A 27,734-nucleotide genomic window follows, 5' to 3' on the forward strand; every position below is an offset into this window, starting at 1 on the left:
TCTCCTTATTTTACAAATGGGCAAATTAAAGCCTAGACAAGTTAAATTACTTTCGCAAATGCTGGGCTAGGATTTAAGCTGTATCTAACTCCGAAACCAGTGGTGTCCACTTTTTATAGCCTTCTTTTGTGCCTCTAAATAAAACATTTATTTACTGGCAACATAAAGCCTTAAACCCCAGGTGATTTTGTTTGCATATATTTAATACAGATTTTTATAAAGCAAGGAAATTTGTATTAAATTCCTCTGCTGTCATTGCTTCTTTTGTGTTTTATTTAAATAGGCTAATCAGGCGGCTAAGAAACCAAAAGTAGATGGACAAGTTTCAGAAACTCCACTTCTTGGTTCATCTTTGGTCCAGAATTCCATTTTAGTAGATAGTGTTACTGGTGTGCCTACAAACCCAAGTTTTCAGAAACCATCTACATCAGCATTCCCTGCACCAGTACCTCTAAATTCAGGAAATATTTCTGTTCAAGACAGCCATACATCTGATAATTTGTCAATGCTAGCAACAGGAATGCCAAGTACCTCCTATGGTTTATCGTCACACCAAGAATGGCCTCAGCATCAAGAATCAGCAAGGACAGAACAGATGTATTCACAGAAACAAGAGACATCTTTGTCTGGTACCCAGTACAACATCAACTTCCAGCAAGGACCTTCTATATCACTGCATTCAGGATTACATCACAGACCTGACAAAATGTCTGATCATTCATCCATGAAGCAAGACTATACTCATAAAGCAGGGAGCAGTAAACACCATGGGCCAATTTCTGCTACTCCTGGAGTAATTCCTCAGAAAATGTCTTTAGATAAATATAGAGAAAAACGTAAGCTAGAAACCCTTGATCTGGATGTAAGAGATCATTATATAGCTGCCCAAGTAGACCAGCAACACAAACACGTGCAGTCACAGTCAGCCAGCAGCAGTTCTGTCACTTCTCCCATTAAAATGAAAATTCCCCTCACAAATACTGAAAAACCTGAAAAATACGTGGCGGATAAGAAGGAAAAGAGTGGATCACTGAAATTACGGATTCCAATACCACCCACTGATAAGAGTGCTAGTAAAGAAGAACTGAAAATGAAAATAAAAGTTTCTTCCTCAGAAAGACACAGCTCTTCTGATGAGGGCAGTGGGAAGAGCAAGCATTCGAGCCCACATATTAGCAGAGACCATAAGGAGAAGCACAAGGACCATCCCTCAAACCGCCACCACCCCAGCAGTCACAAGCATTCCCACTCACATAGTGGCAGCAGCAGCGGTGGCAGTAAACACAGTGCTGATGGCATACCACCCACTGTTCTGAGGAGTCCTGTCGGCCTGAGCAGTGATGGCATTTCCTCTAGTTCCAGCTCTTCAAGGAAGAAGCTGCATGTCAATGATGCATCTCACAACCATCACTCCAAAATGAGCAAAAGTTCCAAAAGTTCAGGTAGTTCATCTAGTTCTTCCTCCTCTGTTAAGCAGTATATATCCTCTCACAACTCTGTTTTTAACCATCCCTTACCCCCTCCTCCCCCTGTCACATACCAGGTGGGCTACGGACATCTCAGCACCCTCGTGAAACTGGACAAGAAGCCAGTGGAGACCAACGGTCCTGATGGCAATCACGAGTACAGTACAAACAGCCAGCATATGGACTACAAAGACACATTCGACATGCTGGACTCGCTGTTAAGTGCCCAAGGAATGAACATGTAATCATTTGTTTAGGTCAATTTTTCCTTTACTTTTTTAATTTAAAAATTGTTAGAATGGAAAACTTCCTCCTGATCTAGCAGTGGTAACACCTGCTGTTGCTACCACTGCATCAATATTTGTAAGTGCTGCTTTATTCTTCATTCTGAAAAGAAGAGATTATAGTAAACAAGTCTTTATCTCCACATATGATAGTGTTATAAATACTGTAAAAGCATGGAAGGTGCAAAACTCAGTATTTCTACAATTGCAGCTAAGAACATTAGGATGAATGGCTGGCTGCTACTAGGAATATAAGATGCCTCAAGCATTCATTATTTATAATTTGAATACTGTAGCTATTTTTTGTTGTTGTTGCTTGGCTTTTGAATGAGTGTAAATTGTTTTCTTTTGTGTATTTATACTTGTATGTATGATTTGCATGTTTCAATGATAAAGGGATAAAACAGTATACTGACAACTGTTTACAAGAAAGTGGAGAAAAATGTACATACATTTTTGTATGTTTAGATATTACCATAAATACTCAGGATTGGAGCTGCTTGTAAGTATAACAATATAACTTTATTTTATCTTGTCAGAGTCCATCACTAATCTAAAACAAAGGTGGCACTTTTTCATGTTAACCTTAAACTCTAGGCCTTACTGGAAGCCACTGAAGGGGGACACTTCACTAACAGATGGGTATGCAGTGCCACAGATGGTCATTTATTTACACTGTGAGGCACTGAACTTTTGCCTTCAGAGCTTCTGACCAGGTTGGCTGCTGAAATAGCCCCTAATTTTCTGAAGGCTCGAAGAGGAAAAAATAAAGTTTACATACTCTTGATGTGAAGTGCATTCGAAATGTTTGTTGGCTTGTTGCAGTACTATAAACACAGAGCTGTTAATAATGGTTATGTAGATTACTGTGATTTGAAAACTAAATCCACAAAACTTATATAGTGAAGAATTAGTAAGTTTTTTTCTTAAATAAAGAACTTAAACACTACATATTTTAACAGTAAACAGGGATTGCTTTTCCTTTAGTGTTCAGAATGACACCGTATTCTTAAACATACTCCTCCCCTGAAGTGTGTTTGTGTGTGATGCCATATTTCTTTTTCAGGTAAATGCAGTCTTCCTTCTAGAAATGAAATTAAACCTGTTGCTCTCTCAGTTCTTTTATATTCTAACAATAAATAAAAAGAAAAGATCACTGACTGTGCATTGTACCTGTATTTATAGCTTATGGTTGTTATCAGGAAGCTCTGTGAGGAAAAAAGGGTTAGCCTCCAGGTAAACAAGCTAGTGGAGGTTTTACATTTGTTTGCACACATCAGTATATTCCTGTTGAGGTCAAGTTTGCACAGTCATCTAACTTCTGAACAAACAATAGACTTTAACTTGTTTAAAATCTGTCTTAAACACCAGTAATGTGGCTCCGGTTTATCAGCTAATCTTGAATTTATTCTGTGGTAAATCTTTGAGCTGTTGAGTGTCTTTAGATGGGGTGAATTCAACTTTCGTTGAACTGAAAACTGTCTTAATTTTTCCTCTATGTATATGAATTATTTTTGTTACAAAGCCACTGATATGTGCACAATTGTAATTTTACTCAAGTATGTTGCAGTTGTAAATATTAGAGAGTTTAATCTCGTGCTCTACCTTTATTTAGCAATTACCTAATTTGCCAGTAGCTTTATAATTTTTTTTAAGATAATTGTTCATTATTTTGTCAATGTTATTTGAACTTAGGATACTAGGAGCCTCTTTCTAGGGACTTTGCCTAGCTAGCATGTCCTAACATTCGTTCTTTGTCTTGCATAACTTTAGTAATCTTTGTCATTACATGTAACTTTGTTGCTCTGTATGGCATATTATTGTATCCATAAACATGGTATTTTGATACAGTTATACTTTTACAGTGGTACATAATCCGAGGACTAGTAGAGAATTAAGCTGAGTGCAAAATGAGGGCGGGGAAGGGTTTTGTTCTTGGTAATTTAGATGTGAAACCTCTAAGGAGCTATCATGTGAAACGACATAGGGTGGTCGTGCTACTGTATAATTGGGGATGATAATACCAGGAATTTTAATAAGATTTTGTAAAGAATATCCAAAAAAGTAGTGAACTTATTTTCAGTATGACATAGAGAACAATGTGAATATTTAAGGTCTGTGACTATACTTAAACTTCACTAAGAATTTGCAGAATTGTTTTGAGATGTGGGAATAAAGGTAATTTTGTTGAATCTTTATTGGTGCTAATGATGGACAGTTTAAAAGGTAGCTAGTATATATTGTTATGGGTCAGTACTTATTAGTACTTCCAAAATTGAATTTGAAATGCTATGTATTCACTTTTCACTCTGTAAATGTAATTCTTTACAATGACTTTATTTATTAAAGGGCAGCCAGTTGTAATTTGTACAGGATTGTGTGAGCTATTCAAACTCTTTAACCTCTGAAGAGGATTATAGGTTCTAAAACCACCATGGGGATGAATATGAAAATCCTCTTAAGTTTCATTTCCATTAAATGAAAACCCTTATTACTCATACTACTATTAATTTGCTTTCCCCATCTCATTTGCATAAAATAGTTCATCAGCCTGGTCCCATTAGGCTCAACCAAAGAAAAAGACTCCAATGAATGGACATTATTATTGAGTCTTCTTGTAAGTAGCCATAAATAAACCAAAATAGTATCATCAAATTTAGGTATGAAATTCCACATGTGCAAAGTACTGTTAAGGTGATTTACATTTTTGATGAGATTTTTTTTTAATATTTGAAATATTAAAAAGCATTATCTTTAAACATCCTTTAAAAGAGTGATTCATTTTTCAGTTGTCTTTTCCCTAGATCGTAGTTTTGTTACCTTTATGCAGAAGCACATTTCATAGAAAGACTTTACTTCTACCTCTTTAAGTAGTTTTCCAGTATTGAGCTGTGCCCCCTAAATATTTGCCTTAGCTACTTTAAAATATGTTTTCAGAACCAAAAGTCAGAGTGTTTTTGCACTGAAACATTCTTGGAGGCCTGCTGTACCAAACTGGTGGTAGTATCCTTTAGTGGTAAGACCTTGCAAAATGTCCCAGTTCCTTTTTGTTGTTGAACCTGAGGTTCGTTTCTTAGATTTGTCTTTGAAAGCAATCACAGGTGCATCTTGATCTTTCTCTGTGTGTGTAGGTGCATTCTGGTTGGAGTTGTTGAGTCCAGATTTCTACCGTGATACATCAGTGGTTTTGTGTGGAATGTCATGAAAGGTGCTTGCATGACTTTGTACCAACAGACTATAATTAGGTAGAATACCTTATTTTTTTGGTCTGTCTTCCTTGAACTAAAGAAATGACTGGTCTACTTCAGAGAACCAAATTTTAAATGTTTTTTGTTAATTACCAATTGCCTTTCCTAGCATTTTAAGCACATTTTTTGGTTATATTTGAGAATTTAAATTGCTGATTTTTATTCTTAACCAACCTTAGAAATAAACCACTACATACCTATGCATGACTTTGGGTACTGTAGAAGTATCTTGGGTCGATTAGATATTTTAGGGTATTTTGCATTTACTGCGAAAGTAAGTAAGGAGGGTGTGTGTGTGTGTGTGTGTGTGTGTGTGTGTGTGTTTAACATGTAGTAGCTCTAAAGGGGGACAGTTATATTCTCAAAATATCTTACCATTCCCAAATTTTATCTATAAACAGTAAGCAGTTCTTAGCTACTACTGTGCTTAAATTGCTGGGTGACTTTTAAGATCTGTGCTGAGAAAAATTTTAGAGCTCTGGTGAAGAATCTTTGATTTAGCAGGCTCTTGCTCAAGAGGCTTTCTTGGGAGGCAGCAGGGTTCACTAACTGCATTTACCCAGATGAAGGATCAGTGAATCCCACACCCAGGAAACTTGTTAACTGAGCTCACAGAATGATACTTGCTAATCTTGTGTGCCTGTGTATTTATGATAGGCTGATTTAGATGGGGATCTTTGCAATGGAAAACACATTCTGTCTCTGCCCTTCTAGGGTACCAAGTTATGATAACCAATGTATTAATTTGAGAATTCACAATTACTCTAATATATCTGAAATTTGATTGCTGTCAGCCAAATTAGAAGAGTGCTTATTTTGTAAGGGAAGTTTGCCTTTATAATGGAGATGATCTTACCAGTGGGTCTGGAATGCTCAGTGTTTTAGGTCTGATTGGCCATGCATCTATTTTTTATTCCACAATGTCAGTTTAGGCACAGCCAGCTTTTGCTTCTGTGACGACTCTTTTTCTGTTCCATATGATTTACTAGTATCTATTTTCGCCTGACAGGTTCTGTAGAATAGGTTGATAAGCAAGATACATTGAAGGTTGGATGGCTAGGAGTAATTCTGTTTTCATAAAGGTGAGTTCACCCATTCACTGTGATCCTTTAACCCCAAAGGAAATTCTGAGGGCTAATTTCCCTTATTTCCAACTTTTGGGAGAAAGCCTCCCTTATAACCTGTATAGTAGTTGTTTTGATTTGCCTATTGTTCGTTAAGTAATGAGTACTTTCTTACTTTTAAAGTGTGTTTTTCAAGCAGCTTCACTTGGTTTGAAAAACTTCACGTGTACTCATTTGTTGTCTGCAACGATTGGTATTTCGTTTTCTGAATATACTCAGAACCCACAAGGACTATTGAATAGGGTGTTTGCTGATAGAAAATCCAAAACAGGAATGTGTGTGTGTGGCATGAATTTGATTAGCTACTGAATTTCAGCACAGTATCTATTATGAGGAATTATTAATAAAATTTGTTTATTGAAAATGTAAATCCAAGGCTCTAACATGTCTTGTTAATGTGAATCAGAAATAACTTTTAGGCCCTGGGAATATGAGACATAAGGTCTTAATGTAAGTTTCTCCTTATCTGTGTAACTTCGTGAATCTTCTAGGAGTCTGGCCTTTGAGTTCATTCAGATTGTCTGTAGTCGAGTCTCAGACCCACCACTTAGTAGCTGATGTCCTTGGGTGAATTCCTTGACGTTGTGCCTTGATTTCCATACCTACAAAATGTACCTATTCATAGGGTTGTGAGGTTTAAGGTTTGGGCGATCAGGGGAGGCTAAATAGAATAGATGGCATTGATGAGATTCTTGACAGAGGTATATTTTAGCTATTGGAGGGAACGATGAAAGCCAGTCCAGGTGCATTAAACTTGGGTGTGTATTAAACTGCATGCCTGCTGTTCCCAGAATTTAAGTTGTTCATTCTCATTTATACTTTGGGATTTTCTTGGTTTAACTGTTGCATCACCTCCCCAAAAAGCAAAGAGGAATTGCAATTATCTGGAAGGGGAATTATCCATGAAAAAATATTTAATCATAAACTGCTTTATTATTGCTGCTCTCTCCAACCCTTTGCCTTCCCCACCGATTTGCCCGCACCTTCCACTTGAAAGAAAATTGAACCCAGGTAGTGGCTTTAATAAAATAAAACTAGGATAGAAAAGTTACTTTCTCTAAAATGCATCTTAAGCCTAAATGTAAAATAAATGTTTTGAAATCAGTTAAAAGAGAGTTGTCTTAATCTTCTGTTGATAACACCAGTAAGGACCTGTTGTATTAGCATATAATAATAAATTGCACGAGTTTTACTTAGGAACATCACAAAGTCTGTCAGTTCCACTTAGTAATTACGTTTTGTAGTCCATCCTACTCCATTGTTGCTTCCCTCTTTTTTTGCCCTGCTGTTCCCATTATAAAGAAAACAATTGTACGTTTTTGTTCTAGCTCTGCTGTATGACCTGCCTTGTTCCCTCTCCCCAGTACCAGCTCCGAAAGCAGCAAAGAGCCTCACCGATGAAAGGTTTTTATTTTATTGCCATGAAATTAAAGAGTTTTTAGACCTTAACGAGTGTCAGGGCATATACCCAAGATCAGTTTTTGGTTTGGGTTTTTAGTCTTTCAAGTCATAATCCATAAGAGCGATTACTCTACAGATGAATTCAGCCATAGTTTTGCACAAGTGAGAAGTGATGGCAATAGGACAAAGTACTTCAGCTTTTCCTCAGAACTGTTTGCTATTCTAGTTTTCCACTCTTTTTCTTGTTAAATGTACTGATCACCAGTGCAGATGCAGACTGCCTACACTGGGTACTTTAACATTGACAGACTGTCCCGGAAAGCTTTTTTAAATGCAAGTTTCTACCTTACATAGTGGCTTTAAGCTGAATTAGTACTTGCAAGTGCAACACGTATGAGGAATAAAGATGGCCTGGTAGGTGATGGAGGCTCATTGAGCGGATGAAGTGGCTTTTATCTTGGAGCTACTCATTCCAGTATAGAGGGCGGCAGACTGCTGCAGCCTTCGTGAGGGAGGAAGTGGATGATGGAGCCCTGTACACCCCAGTCCCATACTCCAGAGCTTGCTCTTTCCCACTTGGGCAGTCTCCTCACTCAGCCACTGAGAAACGTCTACCGTACAAGGGCTAAAGTAAGTTCAAGTCAGGGAAGTGCTATAGAGTTGGAACTACTCTTAAGAATTTTACCTGAGGGGTTAGATTTCCTCTGGCGGCGCATACAGGAGATTCAGTACCTAGTGAAGTGTACTTTTGAATATGATTAGAAATAAACCTTGTGTGTGGTGGAAAGGGAGCTGTGGCTATGTGAAAAACGAAAAGCTTTTCACACCATTAAAGTAATCAAATTCACTAACTGGACTGCTGGAATTTGTGTGTCAGCATCCCAGTGGGGTTTTGTTTGGGTAAAACTTAAATGTCCTTTTATTTACAAACCACCCATCTGAGACGCAGCAGGTTGTAAAGTCACAGAGATAACTGAATGATGGTCCCAACTTGCACCTACGAGTCCAACACCTTGAGAAAGTCACTTAGCTCTCAGCCCTATCATTAATTAATAAAATGAGAATAATACTACCAACCCAAAAAACAGAATTAAATGAGATGCTTTTTTATATTAAGAGCTCAGTAACTGCTAGTCCTCTCAGCCACCACTTATCTGCACTCCCAATCTCCTTTCAGACCTCCTCCTCCCAAAGGAAGATAAAAAGGGACCAAACATCTGGGCAGTGATAAGAGCAGAATTCCAGCCTGTTGTGTCTTAAACACAATGACAAAACAACAGCTCTTCGGACCAAGGGTCACCTATCGAAAACAAAAATTTTGAAGGTTCTGTTTAACGTTCCAAAGTTGTATTCAGTATTCTATCAATAGAAGAGGGTTAGGGTTGTTAACACCAGCTTCATGTGTCCATTGCTGTGATACACGTGTACAGAGTATGCTTTCCTCCCTCGTTCTTTCCCCCCTCGTTCTTTCCCATATGTAGTTTATTTGCTCCTAAATCAGATACAACCATCCAGATTTTAAAGCATGCTTAACATCCCAACTAAATTTTTTTTAAAAAGCACTTCTTTAACAAAATATTTCATTTTGTCAGGTCATGCTGATATACAAGTAAATGAGGGACATATCTCTAAAATAACCGTCAAATGTGAAAAAGAACTGTACAAATTGGAGACGAAGAAGGGGGGTGTCACCCACAAAGACCTATCTAAACATGTTGGCCGAAGTAAAATCTTTTCTCAGCTTGACTACATTTCAGTTGCTTCTCAAAAGCTTCTGAAGAACCAGCTTGATTTTGACAAAGCCTGACAACTGGTATTGAAGTGCACCTAAAGTTAGTCTGTGATTGTGCCACTTTGAAATGATAGCGGCCAGTGAGAAGCTTCTCCAGAAATAGCTGAAAACGATAGACGGACATTTGGTAGATGAGTGGGGTCGGCAGTAGAAACATCAACAATGCTGCTTCCACTGCCTTAAAAACAAGGCCTTGGAAGAATTCTGACAACTTGTCCACCTTTTCTAGCGAGGTTTACCGATATTCTAGAAATGGAAATGAAGAGTGACCTCAGGGGGCACCTGGGTGACTCAGTAGGTCGGGCGGCTGACTCGATTTCGGCTCACTCATGTCCTGATCTCAGGCTCCTGGTAACGTGCTTCTCAGCCAGGAGTCTGCTTGACGATTCTTCCTCTCCCTGTGCCCCTCCCTGTGCTCGCTCTCTCTCTCAAATAAATACTTAAAAAAAATAAAAATGACCTCACCGGGGATGTCCTTCCCTCAGGCGAAATGAGCAAAGTGCCCTGAAAAAGTTTATATGCTGACTCACTCCCCTTGATCAGATCTAGCTTTTGTCTTCCTAGCAGGCTTGGTTTAGCTAGGTCTAGATGTGCCGGGACCTAATTCACCCTGCAAATAAGGGAAGTCTTCGAGTTATACCATAAATTACAGGGAGAGCAGCTTGAGGTGTATGGAGCCACCTTGAACAGTACAGCTTCTTGTGGGTGGAAACGGGGTTAGGGGACCCTCTGCTAATGAAGTGCCAAGGCCCTTAGTTCTAACCGTTAACTTTGAGGCTCCTGTAGTCTGCAAAGTTAGGATTGCTCCAAAGTAAGCAGAATCTAACATCTCTAGTTTTTCATTTCTCACCTTCCTCTAGTTTCCTTTCCAAGAAATAAATGTCTTCACCCACTAAGCCAAAATAAAATTTTTTTCTTTTTGTTTTTATAATTTATTTTAAATTAAAGACATTAAAATTGATAGGCCAAAAATAAAAGGTAGAATCCTATAAAGCAATAGAGATTGTAATTCCTGGACAGTCCAGGCTGTAAACACTGGAATAGGTTGTTTGTCGTTACTGTGGAAGAAAACTTTCTCATGTACACGTGTCACCGTGCCTGAAGCTTGAGGAGCCTAGTGTGTAAAAACCTTTTAGTTCGCGACACTGCAGGGTCTGGTTAAATTGGGTTGAGCTGACTTAACAGTAGGAAAACCAAAGTCCCTTCACCATCATTCCCACAATGAAGCAGTCACAGAGTGCCTATAAAGGAACTGGAGAGAAAAGCTGGTGTACATTCAGTGACTTCTCATCAAGAAGGAGTGCTTCAGGAGCTGGGCAGCAGAAGGTCGCTCGTGCTGGTCCCTAAGAAGGGAAAAACAATTTAGAAACAGCACCCCATAAGTGCCTCCCAATTGGATCTACTTGACACAAAATGCCAACTTTAAAAAAGGTACAGGGGTGCCTGGATGGTTCAGTCGGTTAAGCGACCAACTCTTGATTTCGGTTCAGGTCATGATCTCGGGGTCATGGGATTGAGCCCTGCGTTAGACTCTGCGCCTAGTGGGGAGTCTGCTTAAGGGTTCTCTCTTTCCCTCCCCCTCTGCCCCTCCCCACCCTGCTTATGCGCACACTCCCTCTAAAATAAATCTTTTTTAAAAAGTAAAAATAAATAAAAATGGATGCACAATCTTGGCCAAACAGATTGGAGTCCACACTCAAGCCTTTAGCTTTGTGAGCTTAGGTCAGTGATGTAAGCCCTTCTCGTCAGTAAAATGGGGTAACAATAACACCTAACTCACTGGAGAATTAAATAATGTATAGTCAGGTTTTGAACTGGCACATAATGATAGTTCAAAAAGTAGTCCCTATTGTGATTAAAAACTAGGCCTGACTTTGCCATCGTACTTTTGTTCAGTTTATTTGGGGTGTAATTTATACACAGTAAAATCCACACTTTTAGATGTACAGTTTAATGCACTTTTAACTAGCATTAAATTTACTTTTAAGATGTAGAGGCACTGAAAACCAGAATTGAAAAGCTTTTAAGGGAGTGCCTGGGTGGTTCAGTTGATTAAGCATCTGACTCTTAATTTTGGCTCAGGTTATGTTCTCAGGGTCATGAGATCAAGCCCTGTGTTGGGCTCTGTGGGGAGTCTGGTTGAGCTTCTCTCTCTCCCTCTGCCCCTCCCCCTGCTCTCTTTCTCTTTCTTTCTCCAAATAAATAAAATCTAAAACCTTTTTTTTTTTTAAACCCTTTAAGAAGTAGACATTTAGGGCGCCTGGGTGGTTCAGTTGGTTAAGTGGCTGCCTTCAGCTCAGGTCATGATCTCAGGGTCCTGGGACTGAGCCCCAAGTTGGGCTCCATGCTCAGCAGGGAGCCTGCTTCTCCTTTGTCCTCTGCCCTCCCCCGCCATTTGTGCTCACTCTCTCTCTCTCTCAAATTAAAGCCTTTTAAAAATAAAAGAAGTAGACATTTTAATGTGATTAATTGAAATAGTCCCATTTTGAGCACTCTTGGGTGAGCATAAAGTAATGGGAGAGAGTTATATACTTAGTACTATTTTGGTTTAGGTTTTTTTCCCTCAAATTAAGCTTTTACCAATAAACTAGTCAATGAAGCAGTGAGCCAGTCGATAGTTATCTGCAATGACCTATTCCAAAGACATTATTTTGGCTAAATTGTCTATCTTTTGATAATTTGGGGAGCAGGGGTGGTGTGGGGGGAGATTTGGGGGGGATAACTACCAGTAATAGCCCAGGTGAAAATGGACTTGAAAATAAAGTGACCATTAAATTATTTTGAAATAAAACCTCACCTTTTGGAAGGCCTTTCTCCTGTCTTCAAAATACGCAGAAATCTCTCCTCTCCAAAAATCCTTTCCTTAACATAGCCAAACTCAGTGACCTTTTTTTTTTTTTCAACATTCATTATCCCAAATCCTTACCCTTTGGCCCATTCCTCTGTCTAGAAATTGCCCTCGTAGAGTTTTTTTTTTTTTTTTAAAGATTTTATTTATTTATGTGACAGAGAGACAGCCAGCGAGAGAGGGAACACAGCAGGGGGAGTGGGAGAGGAAGAAGCAGGCTCACAGCGGAGGAGCCCGATGTGGGACTCGATCCCAGTACGCCGGGATCACGCCCTGAGCCGAAGGCAGACGCTTTAACGACTGCGCTACCCAGGCGCCCCTAGAAATTGCCCTCGTAGAGTTAACCACGATCTTCTCATCACCAGCTGTAATGAGTTCATCCTCCTTGTCATCTCTGCAGAAGCATTTGAAGCATGCACTACCCCCTCCGTTCAAAACGATCTCTGCATAGACTTGGAGGAAACTTCTTGGTTCTTCTCCCACCTCCCTCCTTTCCTTCAGTCGTATGCTGGACTTGATGCTGTGTCTGTTGTTACTTCTCCCCTGAGCATTTTTAAGAACATTTTCCTCAGCTCTCTTAAGTTGTTCACAACTACAGCTACAACTACCAACTATAGCTACCAACCTTCAGGTTTCTAAAGATGTACCTCCAATCTCATTTGCTTTCCTGAGCTCCAATCCCATAGCTTCGACAGTTTCCTTAAATGGTGGGCCTTCTTCAATTCCCTGCCCTGCCCCTCTTTCACAACTTTCTCTTATATCTTCTGTTATCCATACTCAAAACCATGCAGTCCTATGATGCCCCATTACCGAGTCCTGATTCACCTTCCCCTGGAAAGTTTTGGAACCCTTCTCTTTACAGTCCCACTGCTTCCACCACCATCCAAGTCCAAGCTCTGGATTCCTGCTTGGCCTTCTAGTCTCAAGCAGCCTCCGTGTGAAGTCCTTCGGTGTACTGCAGTCCAACCTGCTTTGCCAGAGGCCATTTTCTTTACAGCATTATCTGCCCCACATTCTTTGCAGTCCCCTGCTCTTTGCTGCCTATTGCAACAAAGCTCACTTCCCTGGCCTGACTTCCCAAAACTATGTTTTGTTTTCTTTTAAGATTTTATGTATTTATTTGGCAGAGAGAGAGAGAGAGCGCACAAGCAGGGGAAGCCACAGGCAGAGCAGGCAGAGGGAGAAGCAGGCTCCCCACTGAGCAGGGAGCCCGATGCAGGTCTCAATCCCAGGACCCTGGGATCATGACCCAAGTGGAAGGCAGACGCTTAGCCCACTGAGCCACCTAGGTGCCCCATCCCAGAATTTTCAACCTGCCCATAGGAGTGCCCCTACTCACACATCCTATTGCTGCCCAAAGTTCATTTCTGTTCTATTCAGTCCTTGCTCCTGGTCAATACCTAGTCTTCTGTACTTCTTTAGGAGTGCCTCCCCCCACTTTATTTCTAACTGTCCACATCTCCAAGGAATATTGTCATAAGGCAAGATTCTAGAGTCCTTGGGGTCTTCACCACTGAATTTCAAGAGGTAATTTTATGCTTATTTATGATGCTAATTAGGTAAGATGTATTAATATTCTCCCAAACATTTAATAACTATGGAGCCGTAATTATGTGCCCCATACTCCACTAAGCAATTACATTAACTCTCACAACAACCATATTAATTGATCATTAATGGTGTGAGTTGTGTATTGCTTAGTTTATGAAGCAATGTTTCAAAAGGAGAGCCATAAAAAAGATTTCACCCTTTCTCTTTAAAGCTCTGTGTGTGTGTGTGTGTGTGTGTGTGTGTGTGTGAGTAATGACAACTTGAAAGAAAATGAAAATAACATGTAGGTCTCTGTGGATCAATGATAGATAATTGTTCAATTCAGAACAGAGCAACTACAGAAGTCTTAAGAGCTAAGACCAATTTCAAAACTAGTACTGGTTCATATGATATTTCTAACACCTTTATGTCTCGTGGGAAGTTTTTGCGGGGAGCAAGGGGCAGCTCTGTGCCTGGGGCTCTGTCCACAAAATCCACGCTGGAACACCTGTGGTGTCTACATGTAGGGAGGCCCAGAACCGGAGTATGGAGTCTGTGTTCCTGCCTTGTCCTGTGCAATCCCCTGAAATCAACCAGGACACTCTGATACACATGCTGGGAAAGAGAGACAGAGTCTGAGAGAGAGAGGCACATTTGTCAGCAGGCAGGGAGAACTGTGGGTTTTGAGATTCATTAAGAAAGAAAAAATGAACCCATTCTGGAAGTTGGAGGTTGCCATGTAGGCTTGCTGAAAGCTGGAGCACTAGAATTTTTCATCTAGGAAAAAGAACACACATTTCTTTGCGAGCAAAAAAGGCTTCCTTGTCCTGCATGTACAAGCAAATGCTGAGCCTCACTAGGTGGATGGAGGCCAGGTCGGGTGGGTTTGGGCACCCCATCCTACACTTTAGCTCTCCCTCACCATACACATACACACATACTTCAACCAGAGCCATCTCTCTGCTCTTATGTTTTATTCTTTGAATTAAAATTTCATATGAGGCGTGCCTGGGTGGCTCAGTTAGTTAAGCGTCTGACTCTTGATCTCAGCTCAGGTCTTAATCTCAGCGTTGTGAGTTCAAGCCCCCCACTGGGCTCCACGCTGGGCATAAAGTCTACTTAAAAAAAGAAAGAAAAAAAAATTCATATGAGTAGAGTGTGCCTGGCTAAAAAAGTTTGAAAACCACACAAGCGGGTAATCTCTAAGGTCCCTTCTAACATTTTACCCAGCATTTTATTCCATAGATCCTAGGGAGCCTCAGAACAGGAAAAAACAGGCAACTTTGTGCTACTTTTTTCCTTCCCCAATTATTCCCCACACTTGATGCATGCAATGCTTCAATTAGAGATTTGTTCCGTTGGCTCAAAGGCTCAAATGTTTCCCCTCATTTTGGGGGGACCGGTACGTTAAATCTGTCAGTCATCAGTCAGTCAATTCCTATCAATCCCTCAATATGAATAAATTTCTCACATACTTTCCTGAGAGTCGGTTTTAGGAAGGAGGTGAGAACATTGGTTCCTTGAGAGGAAAGGCAGCTCAGGAAAGGGAAATCTAAGCACAGGTGATGTCATTGCACCATGGCCAGTCCCTGGGAAGACGTCCCACTCATAAATTAGTAGATCTTTGGCAATGTTCGCACACCCATTGATTTGTCTGTCCCTGATAAGACTTAACTGAGACACTTGCTACTTGAAGCGTTATCCCCTACCGTGATGCAATGAGGAACACAGTCACCCAGTATGGCTAATCATGATTCCTTTCAGTACAAAATCACTCCCTGCTTGATTTTTTTGTGGGCCATAAACTGCAGGGAAATGTCAGCAATCTTGGACTCTGGGGATTTCTCCTCCTCCTGCGTTCAGTTTCTTACCTGGTTAGGCACACACGCACAAAGTCTGCTGCGTTTTCCGAGAAGTGTTCTGGTAACGGAGGCATCAGCCCTCGGTGTGCTCCAATGTAAAACATGGCTGCCATCCTGTCCATGGAAGCCAGTGGAGGCTTCCCTGTGGCCATCTCAAACACGGTGCAGCCAATGCTCCAGATGTCTGACTTCCTTCCGTAGCCAGACTCATTGATGACTTCCGGGGCCATCCAATATGGAGTCCCATGCATGGACTTAAGCATGTCACTGTGGGTGCCATTTAATCCAGCCCAGGCCAAACGCTTGGCACAGCCAAAGTCAATGAGCTTTATTATTCCAGTTGGCATAAGCATGACATTATTTCCTTTGATATCTCGATGCACCACACAGTTCTCATGGAGATAAGCAACACCTTGCAAAATTTGTCTTGTATATTTACAGAACACCATTTCAGGCAATGGCCCAAAACGGTTTATAATACTAGAAATTGAGCCACCGGGGACAAACTCCATGAAAATGCTTACAATGTTTTCTTCCAAACATGTCCCCAAATAGGCCACAATGTTGACATGTTTCAGTGCTTTGAGCAATTCTACTTCTTCCTGCAGTTTCCGGTATTCTTTTTCAGTAGCTAATTTATCAGAGGTATCCAAAGCCACCTGTTTCACAGCTATTAGTTGTCCTTGGCTAGTAAGACCACAATATACCTAGAAGCAAACCTTATTATTAAATATAAATGATATAACTTGTTCACAAAATGCCTCAGGTCATGCTTGTCTTGCCTTCTCCTCCCAAACCCTTGGCTTTTTCTAAGTTGATACATCCCTACCTAAATGCAAGCAAATTTCAGTGTTTCAGTGAGGCCAAATGGGGATGAGTTACATGGTGAATGGATATCATACTGGCTTGGAGTCAAGTGGCCTGGATTGGTTAGAATCCTGGTTTCACCATTCCCCAGCTATGTAACTTTGGGTAAGTTGTATAATGTTTTTGACTTCAGTTTTCCTCATCTATAAAACTGAGGTAATAATTCTTACCTCACAGATATCTACATGACTACATTGGGAAAACTCCCCACCAAATAAGTGAAATGCCTATTTCAGTACTAAAGCTCTAAGGAGAAAGAGGAACACAGGTCCTGGGGTAATTTGGCAGTGACCTCATCATTCGCCTTCAGTGGTTTCATGTCTTTCCAGCTTCTCGCTGATATGTCCCCAGCTAGAAACATAACCTGCCTTATCTAGGGATCAGTCTTCTTTTTACCAATCTATGTAAATACTATATAATGTGCTAGGATTTTAGATGGTCTTACATGCAATTCAAAAAATGTAAGGAACGCCTTTTGTTTTTGCCACTCAACAATGATTCCCCCAACTTCTGGTAACATCCTGAGCTGTTGAACAATGAGACATTTCTCCTGCCGGACTTGGACCCAGGAGAATGAGAGGCTAGAAATACAGTGGCCATTGTCCCACCACATAGACCCCGAGAATGAGACCCATTAGGAGAGATACAGAGAGGCCAGACCCTAGTGACATTGTTTGACCCCTGAAATCAGCTATGCCCAGACCACACCTATTCCAGACCCTTCAGTTACATAAACCACTGATCCTTTCCCCCAGGCCAGTTTGGGTTGGGTTTCCTGTTACTTCCAACTGAAAGAGTTCCAAGTAAAAGAGTTCACGGGGTTGGGAGGGCATAAAAGGATTAGGGAGGAAAGGGTGGGTCAAGGAGGAGTGGGAATTTGGGGTTTCATCAGATTTCCCATTCAACTTACTGTGCCATAGGCTCCCTTCCCAAGGATCTCGCCCTTTGTCCACAGGATAGATTCTTCATAATTTAAACTATTTTCAGAAAATGTCTTCTTTTCATTTGAGTTGAGAAATTTCTCCTCCTTGTTGTATATCCTGAACCCATTACTATATCTCTGGGACAATAAGACAAAAAGAAAAGTCACCATTAAACCCTGAGTCATTGGGATAAAGGGGAGGGCTGGAAAGTAGAGTCGTCCTTTCTTCTAACTTGGGATCAACTAGAGAAAGCCAAATATGCACCCCTAACTAGTCGTATAGGATGCTGCTTGTTAGCCCACAGTTTCCCCATGCCAAAAGCCTCCAATCAGGGCATACTGAAGCCTGCCTTTTTCCCTCTAAGAAGGTTTCCCACTTCTCTGCCTGCCTTTGAGTCTCTGTCAAACACAAGTGATAGTGGCTGACTCTTTTGCTATAGTGAGCTCTGAATAGCTTTTGTCTGTTCTTCAATTACTTCCCCAACACAAACAGATACTCAAACACACAAATATATACATAAGCCTATATACACATATTTATACACAAATATACATAGAGACACTCTCTCTCCCTCACGCACAGCCACAACGAGTAAGGGTGGTCAAGACCAGCTGCGATAGAATGAAGATCCATAGTCCTTTAGACTCTTGCTACTCAAAGGAGGCTCTGCAGACGGGTGTATCAACATCACATGGGAGCTTGTTAGACATGCAGAATTTCGGGCCCCAGACACACTGAATTAATGTCTGCATTTTAACATGATCCACAAGTGTTTTGCATCCACGTAAACTCTGAGAAGCCCTGCCCTAGAAGGCAGTGAACAAGAATCTCCGTAGAACTTAGACCGTGTTCTCCAACTGGTTGATCAGGGCTAAAAATGCTTTGTTTTGATCTCCTCCACAAGTTCTTAAAAATAAATGATGGTGACACAGACGCTTGGTGAAGGCCATTAGGAGCCAGACTTCCTTGCAAGCTTACCTTCCTCAAGAATGAAAAGGCCATTTGGGTTCCTCCTCCCCATCCTTCCATGTTTCTATTCAAATTAAATTTAAGGACTGCTTGGGAAGGAAAAGACTGCAAACAGTCAGTTTTGACTTCATCGTTACAGGATGGGGGTACGGGCTGATGATATTTACTAGCTCGTTAGCTTTGCTTAAATTTAAAATGGCAGAGTGGTAGCTCAATCGGTTGAGCTATCGACCCTTGGTTTTGGCTCCAGTTATGATCTCACGGGTCATGATCGCATATGTGGTGACATCAAGCCCCAAGTCAGACTCTGGGCTCAGCAGGGAGTCGGCTCAAAGATTCTCTCCCTCTGCCCCTCCCCCTGCATGCATTCGTGCTCTCTCTCAAATAAATAAATCTTTTTAAAAAATTAATATGGCAGATTGGTGGACTCATCTCAGACACACACGTGTGAACACACATATCCCCATTTCCTACCCAAGCCTTGAAGCCTCCCTGAATCACTACCTAACCCCAACAGAAACCAGATTCACCATGAGGGCAGAGCTGGCGTTTCAGCTCACTGTGTAGTGATTAAGGGTGTGGACGGGAAGCAGAATGCCTGGCCCCAGCACTCACTATGTTAACTTTCTAAGCCTCAATTTTCTCATCTGCCAAATGGGGACTTTTTGTGTCATAGAGCTGTTATGAAGCATATAAAGAAGACAATATAACATATCTTGCTTGCTCCTACATGGTAAGTTCTCAATAAACCTAGCAAATATGATGTAACTATTTGCCTTGTGTATCCTTCGATCAGCTGACTAAAATAATTGTTCCTGATCCTGAGATAGCTTGATACAGCCTGAGTCAGTGCTCAATAAATATTTCAGCTAAACCTACCGTTTCGGTCTTTAAAATTTGAGAACGGGAGGCTCATGTAATTCAGTGAGAATTGAAACAGACAAAACAAAACCCAATAACCTGTTGATATTCTTCTTCCCCACCCCCATGCCCCTGCAAAACAAGTTTGCTTTTTTAAAAATTTTTCAGGATTATTGCTTATCTTCTTTGAGAGCAATGGCTAAGTCTTGTTCCCCATCTTGTCTCTTATTCTTAGCCCAATGCCAGGAACACAGTAGGCACCAATAATATTTCTGTGTTAAAGTTTTCATATTTCATGTCTTCATATCTGTTTTGGAATTAGCTGGTGAGCCACTTCAGGGACTATGGGCATTTCTTTCTATCTCACATACCAACTAGAGCAGTGTTATACCCGTAATTATCTCTCTGCTATTCGTTAATTGAAAACATCTTCACTGCATAAAATATTGACCGACTTTAATAAATAGTTTTGCTATATTAATGTATCCAAAGTGATGCCATTGCAGTGTTGGGCTAGCTGAATTCCAGAAATAAGGCAGTATAGTGAAAACATCTTAGCCTGACAGTCAGGGGATCTGGATTCCGAACTTGCAACTAAAGAGTGAGACCTTGACAAAACTGTTTAGTTGTTCAGGGTTTCTGATACCACGTTTGAAAATAAGGAATTTGAACCGGACTGAGGTCCCTTCCTGCCTCAATGAATCACTGATTCTAATTCTACCAACCTGTACTTTAACATTTGTTGTCTCTCTGCCCAATTCTGGCGTGGTTTTTCCTCTCCTACTGAAGACAAGACTTAGGTTTTCAGGATCTGTTTCATTTGCCATTATTTGGCAAGAGGTGTTATCTCTCTCATCAAGAGCTAATAGTTCTGCAGCTAGGCATCCTAATAGTTCATCAGTCAATTCTTCATTCTTCACAGAATCTAGAATTTCTTGGGAAATTGAATTTGCACCACTTGTAGTTTGTCCGTATGTGTGATATGTAATTGACTCATTAGCTAAACTATCATGATCCAAAGAATGTGCCCAATGTTGATCTGCTTGAGAAGATGCCCTCTGTTGTTTCTCTTGGAAAGAGAAACTCATAAGTGTTTCAGACTTATCTAAAATACTTTCGATCCCTATATCGTTAGTTGAAAATTGGTTGGCATTTATTTTACCAAGAGATGCCGTATTCTGCTTTTCTGGCAATAGATGCTTGTTGGAACCCTTCTCACTGGGCACTGCCCAGCTATTTTCTGAAAGGACGAAGGGGGTCTGGTGATGTAGCTCTTCAAGTTTATGCAGATCCCTGAGGCTTGTGGCAAGTATTTGATTGTTAGAAATGTCTCCTTCATCAGCAGACTCTTCCATAGAGACCTCTTCAATGGTGGACAAATCTGAAACAGGAAGGAATTCATTCTGTTCAGTGGACCGCTTGTGAGGCAGAGCCAAGTTCATGGGCTGACCTTCATCACTGGAAGAAAGAAAGTCATTTCCTGAAGACTTTAACTGCCACTCTGGATCTGAAATATCATCACCATTTTCAACACCTTGTAAGTTGCTACCTATGGCCTTGTAACCCTTTTCTTTAGAAATTAAACTTTTGTTCTTTTGTTTAATGCCAAGTGAAGACTTTGCAGGTTTAATATGTGGTCTTTTCTGAGAAAATCTTGTTCTGCTATTGCTGCTTCTCTCACTGTGTGAAGATCGACATTTATTGGTAATACATCTGCCAGATGGAGCTGAGCATATCTCTCGGTAATATTTGTTCTCATGACGTTCAGCCTCTCTCATGTGACAATAAACAGGAGTCCCAAACATTTCATAGATTCCAGGCCCATTAGCAGTTGAATTGATTTCTTTGAACATGTCACTATACTTAAGATCTAAGTAATTTAGTCTTGGCTCTGTTGGTTGAGCAGAGAGAGGAACAGAAGACTTTTTTATTCCTGGATTCTTACAGATGCAAGGAAAAGATTGCATTTTAGGTTTCAGAGCCCGGTAAGTTGATTGCTTCTTTTCCACCTGTGGAATTCGCCTTTGAAACTTGGGTGACTGCCGAGGTCTGGGGTCAACAAGCCCCAAAGCAGGGAAAACTTGAGTTTTTGTGCTGGTTTTATGCGTGGTAGGCTTAATGGAACCTTCAATGGAGATCATGAAATTCTGGGGTGTCCTGTTACTGGTCTTGGTCTTTGACTCCAACTTATTTCTGTGAGTTTTCATCTTATGCCCGTCATTTTCTGGGTGTGCAAGTATGTTGAAGCTATTGTGGTTATGAAGAGTACCTTTTCTTTTTGGGAGGCTTGGTTTGGCTATTGACGGTTCCTTGGGCGTTCCATGTCCAGGGAAAGTGATGCGGATAAGAGGCACCATTCCATTCATTTCTGGTTTGGTGGCCTCTGCTACTGATATTTTTATGTTTGTGTCCATGACTCTATGACCTTGTGGGAGCTTTTCAGTGGGGCCATCAGGGACCACATTGGACAAACTTTCAAGTACAGTATACTCTTCCAAAATACGATTCGGCTCAACAGCTTCACCTTTATGTACTGAAGCACTTTTGGAATCGGCCTGATCACTTCTAGTCTCTTCATCCTGGCTGAGAATTATTTCTGAATGCTGGGTTTCTCGGCACTTGACCGGCATGGTCCATCCAACTTCCCAATCTTGTTTACAGTGTCTGGCTCCTGAATCCTCTTTCTTTCCTGATGAAAGATGTTGAGAATTCTCTTCTTCTGCTTTTCTCATTTCACGACCAAGGCAGTCAATATCCACTTCCCTATCCATAGGAAAACTGCTTTCCTTACAATTCTCAAAGGACACCAATGATTGTCCTTTCTCGAGGTGAGAGATGGCAATTTCGTCACTTCCTTCTGTTTCCCTGGGTTTCCTGTTCTCTTCCATCTCCATGTGTTGTCTGTGATGGCTAGCCTTCCAAAAGGAGCACATGTTTCTGGACCAAATGGAGCTATCAGAGGACCTGAGCGTCTGATCCACAAACACCTTAAATGGAGCTTCCTGCAGCCTGTTTGATGGTCTAAACTCCTCAGATCGACTTCCGGGCTCTGAGAGCTTAGGTACGAAGGATATGAAGTTCGGAATATTTCTTTCTCTCTTTTTTTGATCCTTGTGATTTGGGGGGATCGTATGAAGACCAGGTTTCATGGACAAAAGTGACAATGGTGGCAGAGGAAACTAGAAGGAAAGAGAAGAGGCTAATGAATGCAGCAGTGTACGTGCATATCATATTAACTGGTTTAAAGTAACCCAGAGAGATTCTGTTTTTCAATTTAAATTCATTTAGCCAACACATAGTACATCATTTGTTTCAGATGCGGTGTTCAACAATTCATTAGTTGCTTATAACACCCTGGGCTCATCACATCGTGTGACCTCCTTAATGGCCATCACTCTGTTACCCCATCCCCCCCCCCACCCAATCCAGAGAGATCCTAAGATTCTCTTTAGGGAGGGCTTTACAAGGCAATCCTGGAGATCCCAACTTTATTTATTTATTTATTTATTTATTTATTTATTTATTTATTTATTTTTAAGATTTTATTTATTTATTTGACAGACAGAGAGAGCGCACAAGCAGAGGAGGGTGGCAGGCAAAGGGAAAAGCAGGCAGAGGGAGAAGCAGGCTCCACGCTGAGCAAGGAGCCCGATGTGGCACTCGCTTCCGGGACCCTGGGATCATGATCTGAGCCGAAGGTAGACACTTAACCAACTGAGCTACCCAGGCGTCCCCTAGAGATCCCAATTTTGAAAACTAAAAGCTCATTCCTATTATTTTTGGTAAAACAATACTTCTAAAAATCAGGTTTATTGGGGGTGCCTGGCTGTTTCACTTGGTGGGGCATGCGACTCCTGATTTCGGGGTGGTGAGTTCAAACCCCATGTTGGGTGTACAGCTTACTTAAAAATAAAATCTTTTAAAAAATAAATAAATAAAAAATAAAAACCAATATTATAGCTATAAAGATTCATGTTTACGTATTTAAAATAAAATAAGGGCCCTATAATGCAAACATTAAAACATTTAAAAATATTTATTTTAGGGAGAGAGAGAGAGTGTGAGCGGGGAGAGGGGCAGAGGGAGAGAGATGGAGAGATACAGACTCCCCGTTGATTATGGAGCCCAGTGTGGGACTCAATCCCAGGAGACTGAGATCATGACCTGAGCTGAAATCAAGAGTCCAACACTTAACCAACTGAGCCACTCAGGCGCCCCATATAAACATAAAAACTTTAATTGGAGTTAAGATGGCGGAGGAGTAGGAGACACCGTTTTCAGCCGGTCCCCTGAGTCAAGCTGGATAGGTACCAGACCAGCCTAAACAACCACGGAACCAGCCTGAGATGCAGGAAGATGCATCTGGATCTCTACAAATGAACATCTCCAGCGCTGAGTATTGAGGTACGAAGCGGGGAGCCATGAAACCGCGCACAGATATCGGAAGATAAACGGAAGGGGGAGGGAGCTGCCGCGTTCGGGTGCCGGGAAGCGGTAGCCACTTGCACGGGGGAGCGGGCGGGCTCGAGGTCGGCACCCGCAAAACAGCAGACTGAGACCGTGAGCCGGGTGCGCGCGCCACCAGGCATCTCGCGGAACCCCGGAATCCCGGTGCGCTCACTGGATCCAGACTGAGACCGGGAGATCCGGGAGCGCGCGCGGGGCGGCTGGCGGCTGGCGGCGTTAGAAACACAAAGGACAGAGACGCGCCGGCCCTGGAAGTGAGGGCTGGGACGCCGGGTGTGGGGCGCACATCCCGGGACGCTGCAGGGTTGAGCAGCACCAACAGTAACGGAGTTAAAGTGGCCAGAACATTAGTAGAGAACGGGCCGCAATCCCTCTGTTCTGTGACAGAGGCTGAAATTCGGCCGCTGCTGCTCTGACTCTCAGAAGAGGCACAGCAGACCGCCAGGGAAAGCCGCCAGAGAACAAAAGCCTGGAAATACCGGCTCAGAGAGTGCCCATCCCCATCCCCCCTCGCCGGAGACGCGGAGACTCTACCCAAACAGGGTTGCCTGAGTATCGGCGCGGCAGGCCCCTCCCGCAGAAGGCAGGCTGAAAAATCAAGAAGCCCACAACCCGGGCGCCTGGGTGGCGCAGTCATTGAGCACCTGTCTTCGGCTTAGGGCGTGATCCCGGCATTCGGGAAAGGAGTCCTTCATCGGGCTCCTCCGCTGGGAGCCTGCTTCTTCCTCTCTCACTCCCCTGCTTCTGTTCCCTCTCTCGCTGGTTGGCTGCCACATAAATAAATAAATAAAATCTTTAAAGAAGAAGCCCACATCCCTAAGATCCCTATAAAACAAGGGGCACGGCCTGGGACCCAGTCAATAATTTGGGCTCTGGAAACCCCGCAACCTCTCTTCATCAGAATGACAAGAAGGAGAAGCCCCCCCCAGCAAAGAAAAGACAGTGAGTCTGTGGCCTCTGCCACAGAAATAATGGATATGGATGTAACCAAATTATCAGAAATGGAATTCAGAGTAACGATGGTCAAAATGATGAGTAGAATTGAAAAAACTATTAACGAAAAGGTTACTGAGAATATAGAATCCCTAAGGACAGAAATGAGAACGAATCTGACAGAAATTAAAAATTCTATGAGCCAAATGCAGGCAAAACTAGAGGCTCTGATGGCCAGGGTCGCAGAAGCAGAGGAACGGGTTAGTGAATTGGAGGATGGGTTAATAGAGGAAAAAATGAAAATAGAAGATGGTCTTAAAAAAATTCACACCCACGAATGTAGGTTACGGGAGATTACTGACTCAATGAAACGATCCAATATTAGAATCATTGGCATCCCCGAGGGGGTGGAGAAAAACAGAGGTCTAGAAGAGATATTTGAACAAATTGTAGCTGAAAACTTCCCTAATCTAGCGAGGGAAACAAACATTCGTGTCCAAGAGGCAGAGAGGACCCCTCCCAAGCTCAGCCACGACAAACCTACACCACGTCACGTCATAGTGCATTTCGCAAATATTAGATGCAAGGATACAGTATTGAAAGCGGCCAGGGCAAAGAAATTTCTCACGTACCAAGGCAAAGGCATCAGAATTACGTCAGACCTGTCTACACAGACCTGGAATGAGAGAAAGGATTGGGGGAGCATATTTAAAGCTCTTTCAGAGAAAAACATGCAGCCAAGGATCCTTTATCCAGCAAGGCTGTCATTCAGAATTGATGGAGAAATAAAGACATTTCAGAATCGCCAGTCACTAACCAATTTTGTAACCACGAAACCAGCCCTACAGGAGATATTACAGGGGGTTCTATAAAGGTAAAAAGGCCCCAAGAGTGATACAGATCAGAAAGTCACAGCCAATACAAACAAAGCCTTTACTGGCAACATGGCATTATTAAAATCATATCTCTCAGTAATCAGCCTAAATGTAAATGGTTTGAACCATCCGATAAAACGCCACAGGGTTGCAGATTGGATAAAAAGAAATGACCCATCCATTTGCTGTCTACAAGAGACTCATTTCGAACCCAAAGATGCATTCAGACTGAGAGTAAGGGGATGGAGTACCATCTTTCACGCAAATGGACCTCAAAAGAAAGCTGGGGTAGCAATTCTCATATCAGATAAATTGGATTTTAAACTACACACTATAGTTAGAGATGCAGAAGGGCACTATATTATTCTTAAGGGAAGTATTCAACAAGTGGATATGACAATTATAAATATATATGCCCCCAACAGGGGAGCAGCAAGATACACAAGCCAACTCTTAACCAGAATAAAGAGACATATAAATAAAAATACATTAATAGTAGGGGACCTCAACACTCCACTATCAGAAATAGATAGAACACCCTGGCAAAAACTAAGCAAAGAATCAAAGGCTATGAATGCCATACTCGACAAGTTGGACCTCATAGATATATATAGAACACTACACCCCAGAACCAAAGAATACTCATTCTATTCTAATGCCCATGGAACATTCTCAAGAATAGACCATGTTCTGGGACACAAAACAGGTCTCAACCGATACCAAAAGATTGAAATTATTCCCTGCATATTCTCAGACCACAATGCTCTGAAATTGGAACTCAACCACAAGGAAAAATTTGGAAGAAACTCAAACACTTGGAGACTAAGAACCATCCTGCTCAGGAATGACTCAATAAACCAGGAAATCAAAAATCAAATTAAACAATTTATGGAGACCAATGAGAATGAAAATACAACAGTCCAAAACCTATGGGATACTGCAAAGGCAGTCCTAAGGGGGAAATACATAGCCATCCAAGCCTCACTCAAAAGAATAGAAAAATCTAAAATGCAGTTTTTATATTCTCACCTCAAGAAGCTGGAACAGCAACAGAGGGACAGGCCTAATCCACGCACGAGGAAGCAGCTGACCAAAATTAGAGCTGAAATCAATCAAGCAGAAACCAGAAGTACAGTAGAGCAGATCAACAGGACAAGAAGCTGGTTCTTTGAGAGAATCAATAAAATTGACAGACCACTGGCAAGACTTATCCAAGAGAAAAGAGAAAGGACCCAGATTATTAAAATTATGAATGAAAAAGGAGAGGTCACGACGAGAACCATTGAAATTGGAAGGATTATTAGAAATTTTTATCAACAACTATATGCCAATAAACTAAGCAATCTGGAAGAGATGGAATCCTTCCTGGAAACCTATAAACTACCAAGATTGAAACCGGAAGAGATTGATTCCTTAAACAGGCCAATTAATTATGAAGAAATTGAGTCAGTGATAAACAACGTTCCAAATAACAAAACTCCAGGCCCGGACGGTTTTCCTGGGGAATTCTACCAAACATTCAAAGAAGAAATAATACCTATTCTCCTAAAGCTATTTCAAAAAATAGAAACAGAAGGAAAGCTACCAAACTCATTTTATGAGGCCAATATTACCTTGATCCCCAAACTAGGCAAAGATCCCCTCAAAAAGGAGAATTACAGACCGATTTCCCTAATGAATATGGACGCCAAAATCCTCAACAAGATACTTGCTAATAGAATCCAACAGTACATTAAAAGGATTATCCATCACGATCAAGTGGGATTCATACCTGGGATGCAAGCGTGGTTCAATATTCGCAAATCAATCAGCGTGATACATCATATCAACAAGAAAAGACTCAGGAACCATATGATCCTCTCAATCGATGCTGAAAAAGCATTTGACAAAATACAGCATCCTTTCCTGATTAAAACCCTTCAGAGTGTAGGAATAGAAGGTACATTTCTCAATCTCATAAAAGCCATCTATGAAAAGCCTACTGCAAATATTATTCTCAATGGGGAAAAGCTGGAAGCCTTTCCCTTAAGATCAGGAACTCGACAAGGATGCCCACTCTCGCCACTATTATTCAACATAGTACTAGAAGTCCTTGCAACAGCAATCAGACGACAAAAAGGGATCAAAGGTATTCAAATCGGCAAAGAAGAAGTCAAAATGTCTCTCTTTGCAGATGACATGATACTCTATATGGAAAACCCAAAAGAAGCCACTCCCAAACTATTAGAAGTTATAGAGCAATTCAATAACGTGGCAGGATACAAAATCAATGCTCAGAAATCAG

General features: G+C 41.4%; 2 protein-coding genes across 13 annotated transcripts in view; one reads left to right on the forward strand and one right to left on the reverse strand.

Annotated features, from left to right (window-relative positions):
• The window catches only part of CCNT2 (cyclin T2), a 38,314-nt gene extending 33,801 nt beyond the window's left edge, over nt 1-4,513 (forward strand). For 6 of the 8 annotated variants that reach the window (XM_087857655.1, XM_045783035.2, XM_045783043.2 and 3 more), the window contains one exon: nt 284-4,513. In XM_087857655.1, coding sequence (XP_087713781.1) covers nt 284-1,711 — 1,428 coding nt within the window. In that variant the 3' untranslated portion in view covers nt 1,712-4,513. The remainder of the gene's footprint in view (nt 1-283) is intronic. The other 2 variants (XM_045783054.2, XM_045783064.2) reach the window with 1 other exon arrangement.
• Nucleotides 4,514-10,591: 6,078 nt separating this feature from the next.
• MAP3K19 (mitogen-activated protein kinase kinase kinase 19) overlaps nt 10,592-27,734 on the reverse strand; it is a 61,940-nt gene continuing 44,797 nt past the window's right edge. For 2 of the 5 annotated variants that reach the window (XM_045783631.2, XM_045783641.2), the window contains 4 exons: nt 19,901-22,354; nt 17,333-17,482; nt 15,565-16,262; nt 10,592-10,658 (listed from right to left, as the gene is read on the reverse strand). In XM_045783631.2, coding sequence (XP_045639587.2) covers nt 10,592-10,658; nt 15,565-16,262; nt 17,333-17,482; nt 19,901-22,354 — 3,369 coding nt within the window. The remainder of the gene's footprint in view (nt 10,659-15,564; nt 16,263-17,332; nt 17,483-19,900; nt 22,355-27,734) is intronic. The other 3 variants (XM_045783650.2, XM_045783645.2, XM_045783652.2) reach the window with 3 other exon arrangements.

The sequence above is a fragment of the Ursus americanus genome, chromosome 1, assembly GCF_024610735.1.
Source record: "Ursus americanus isolate L20-20 chromosome 1, mUrsAme1.1.p, whole genome shotgun sequence".
Classification (NCBI taxonomy): Eukaryota; Metazoa; Chordata; class Mammalia; order Carnivora; family Ursidae; genus Ursus; species Ursus americanus.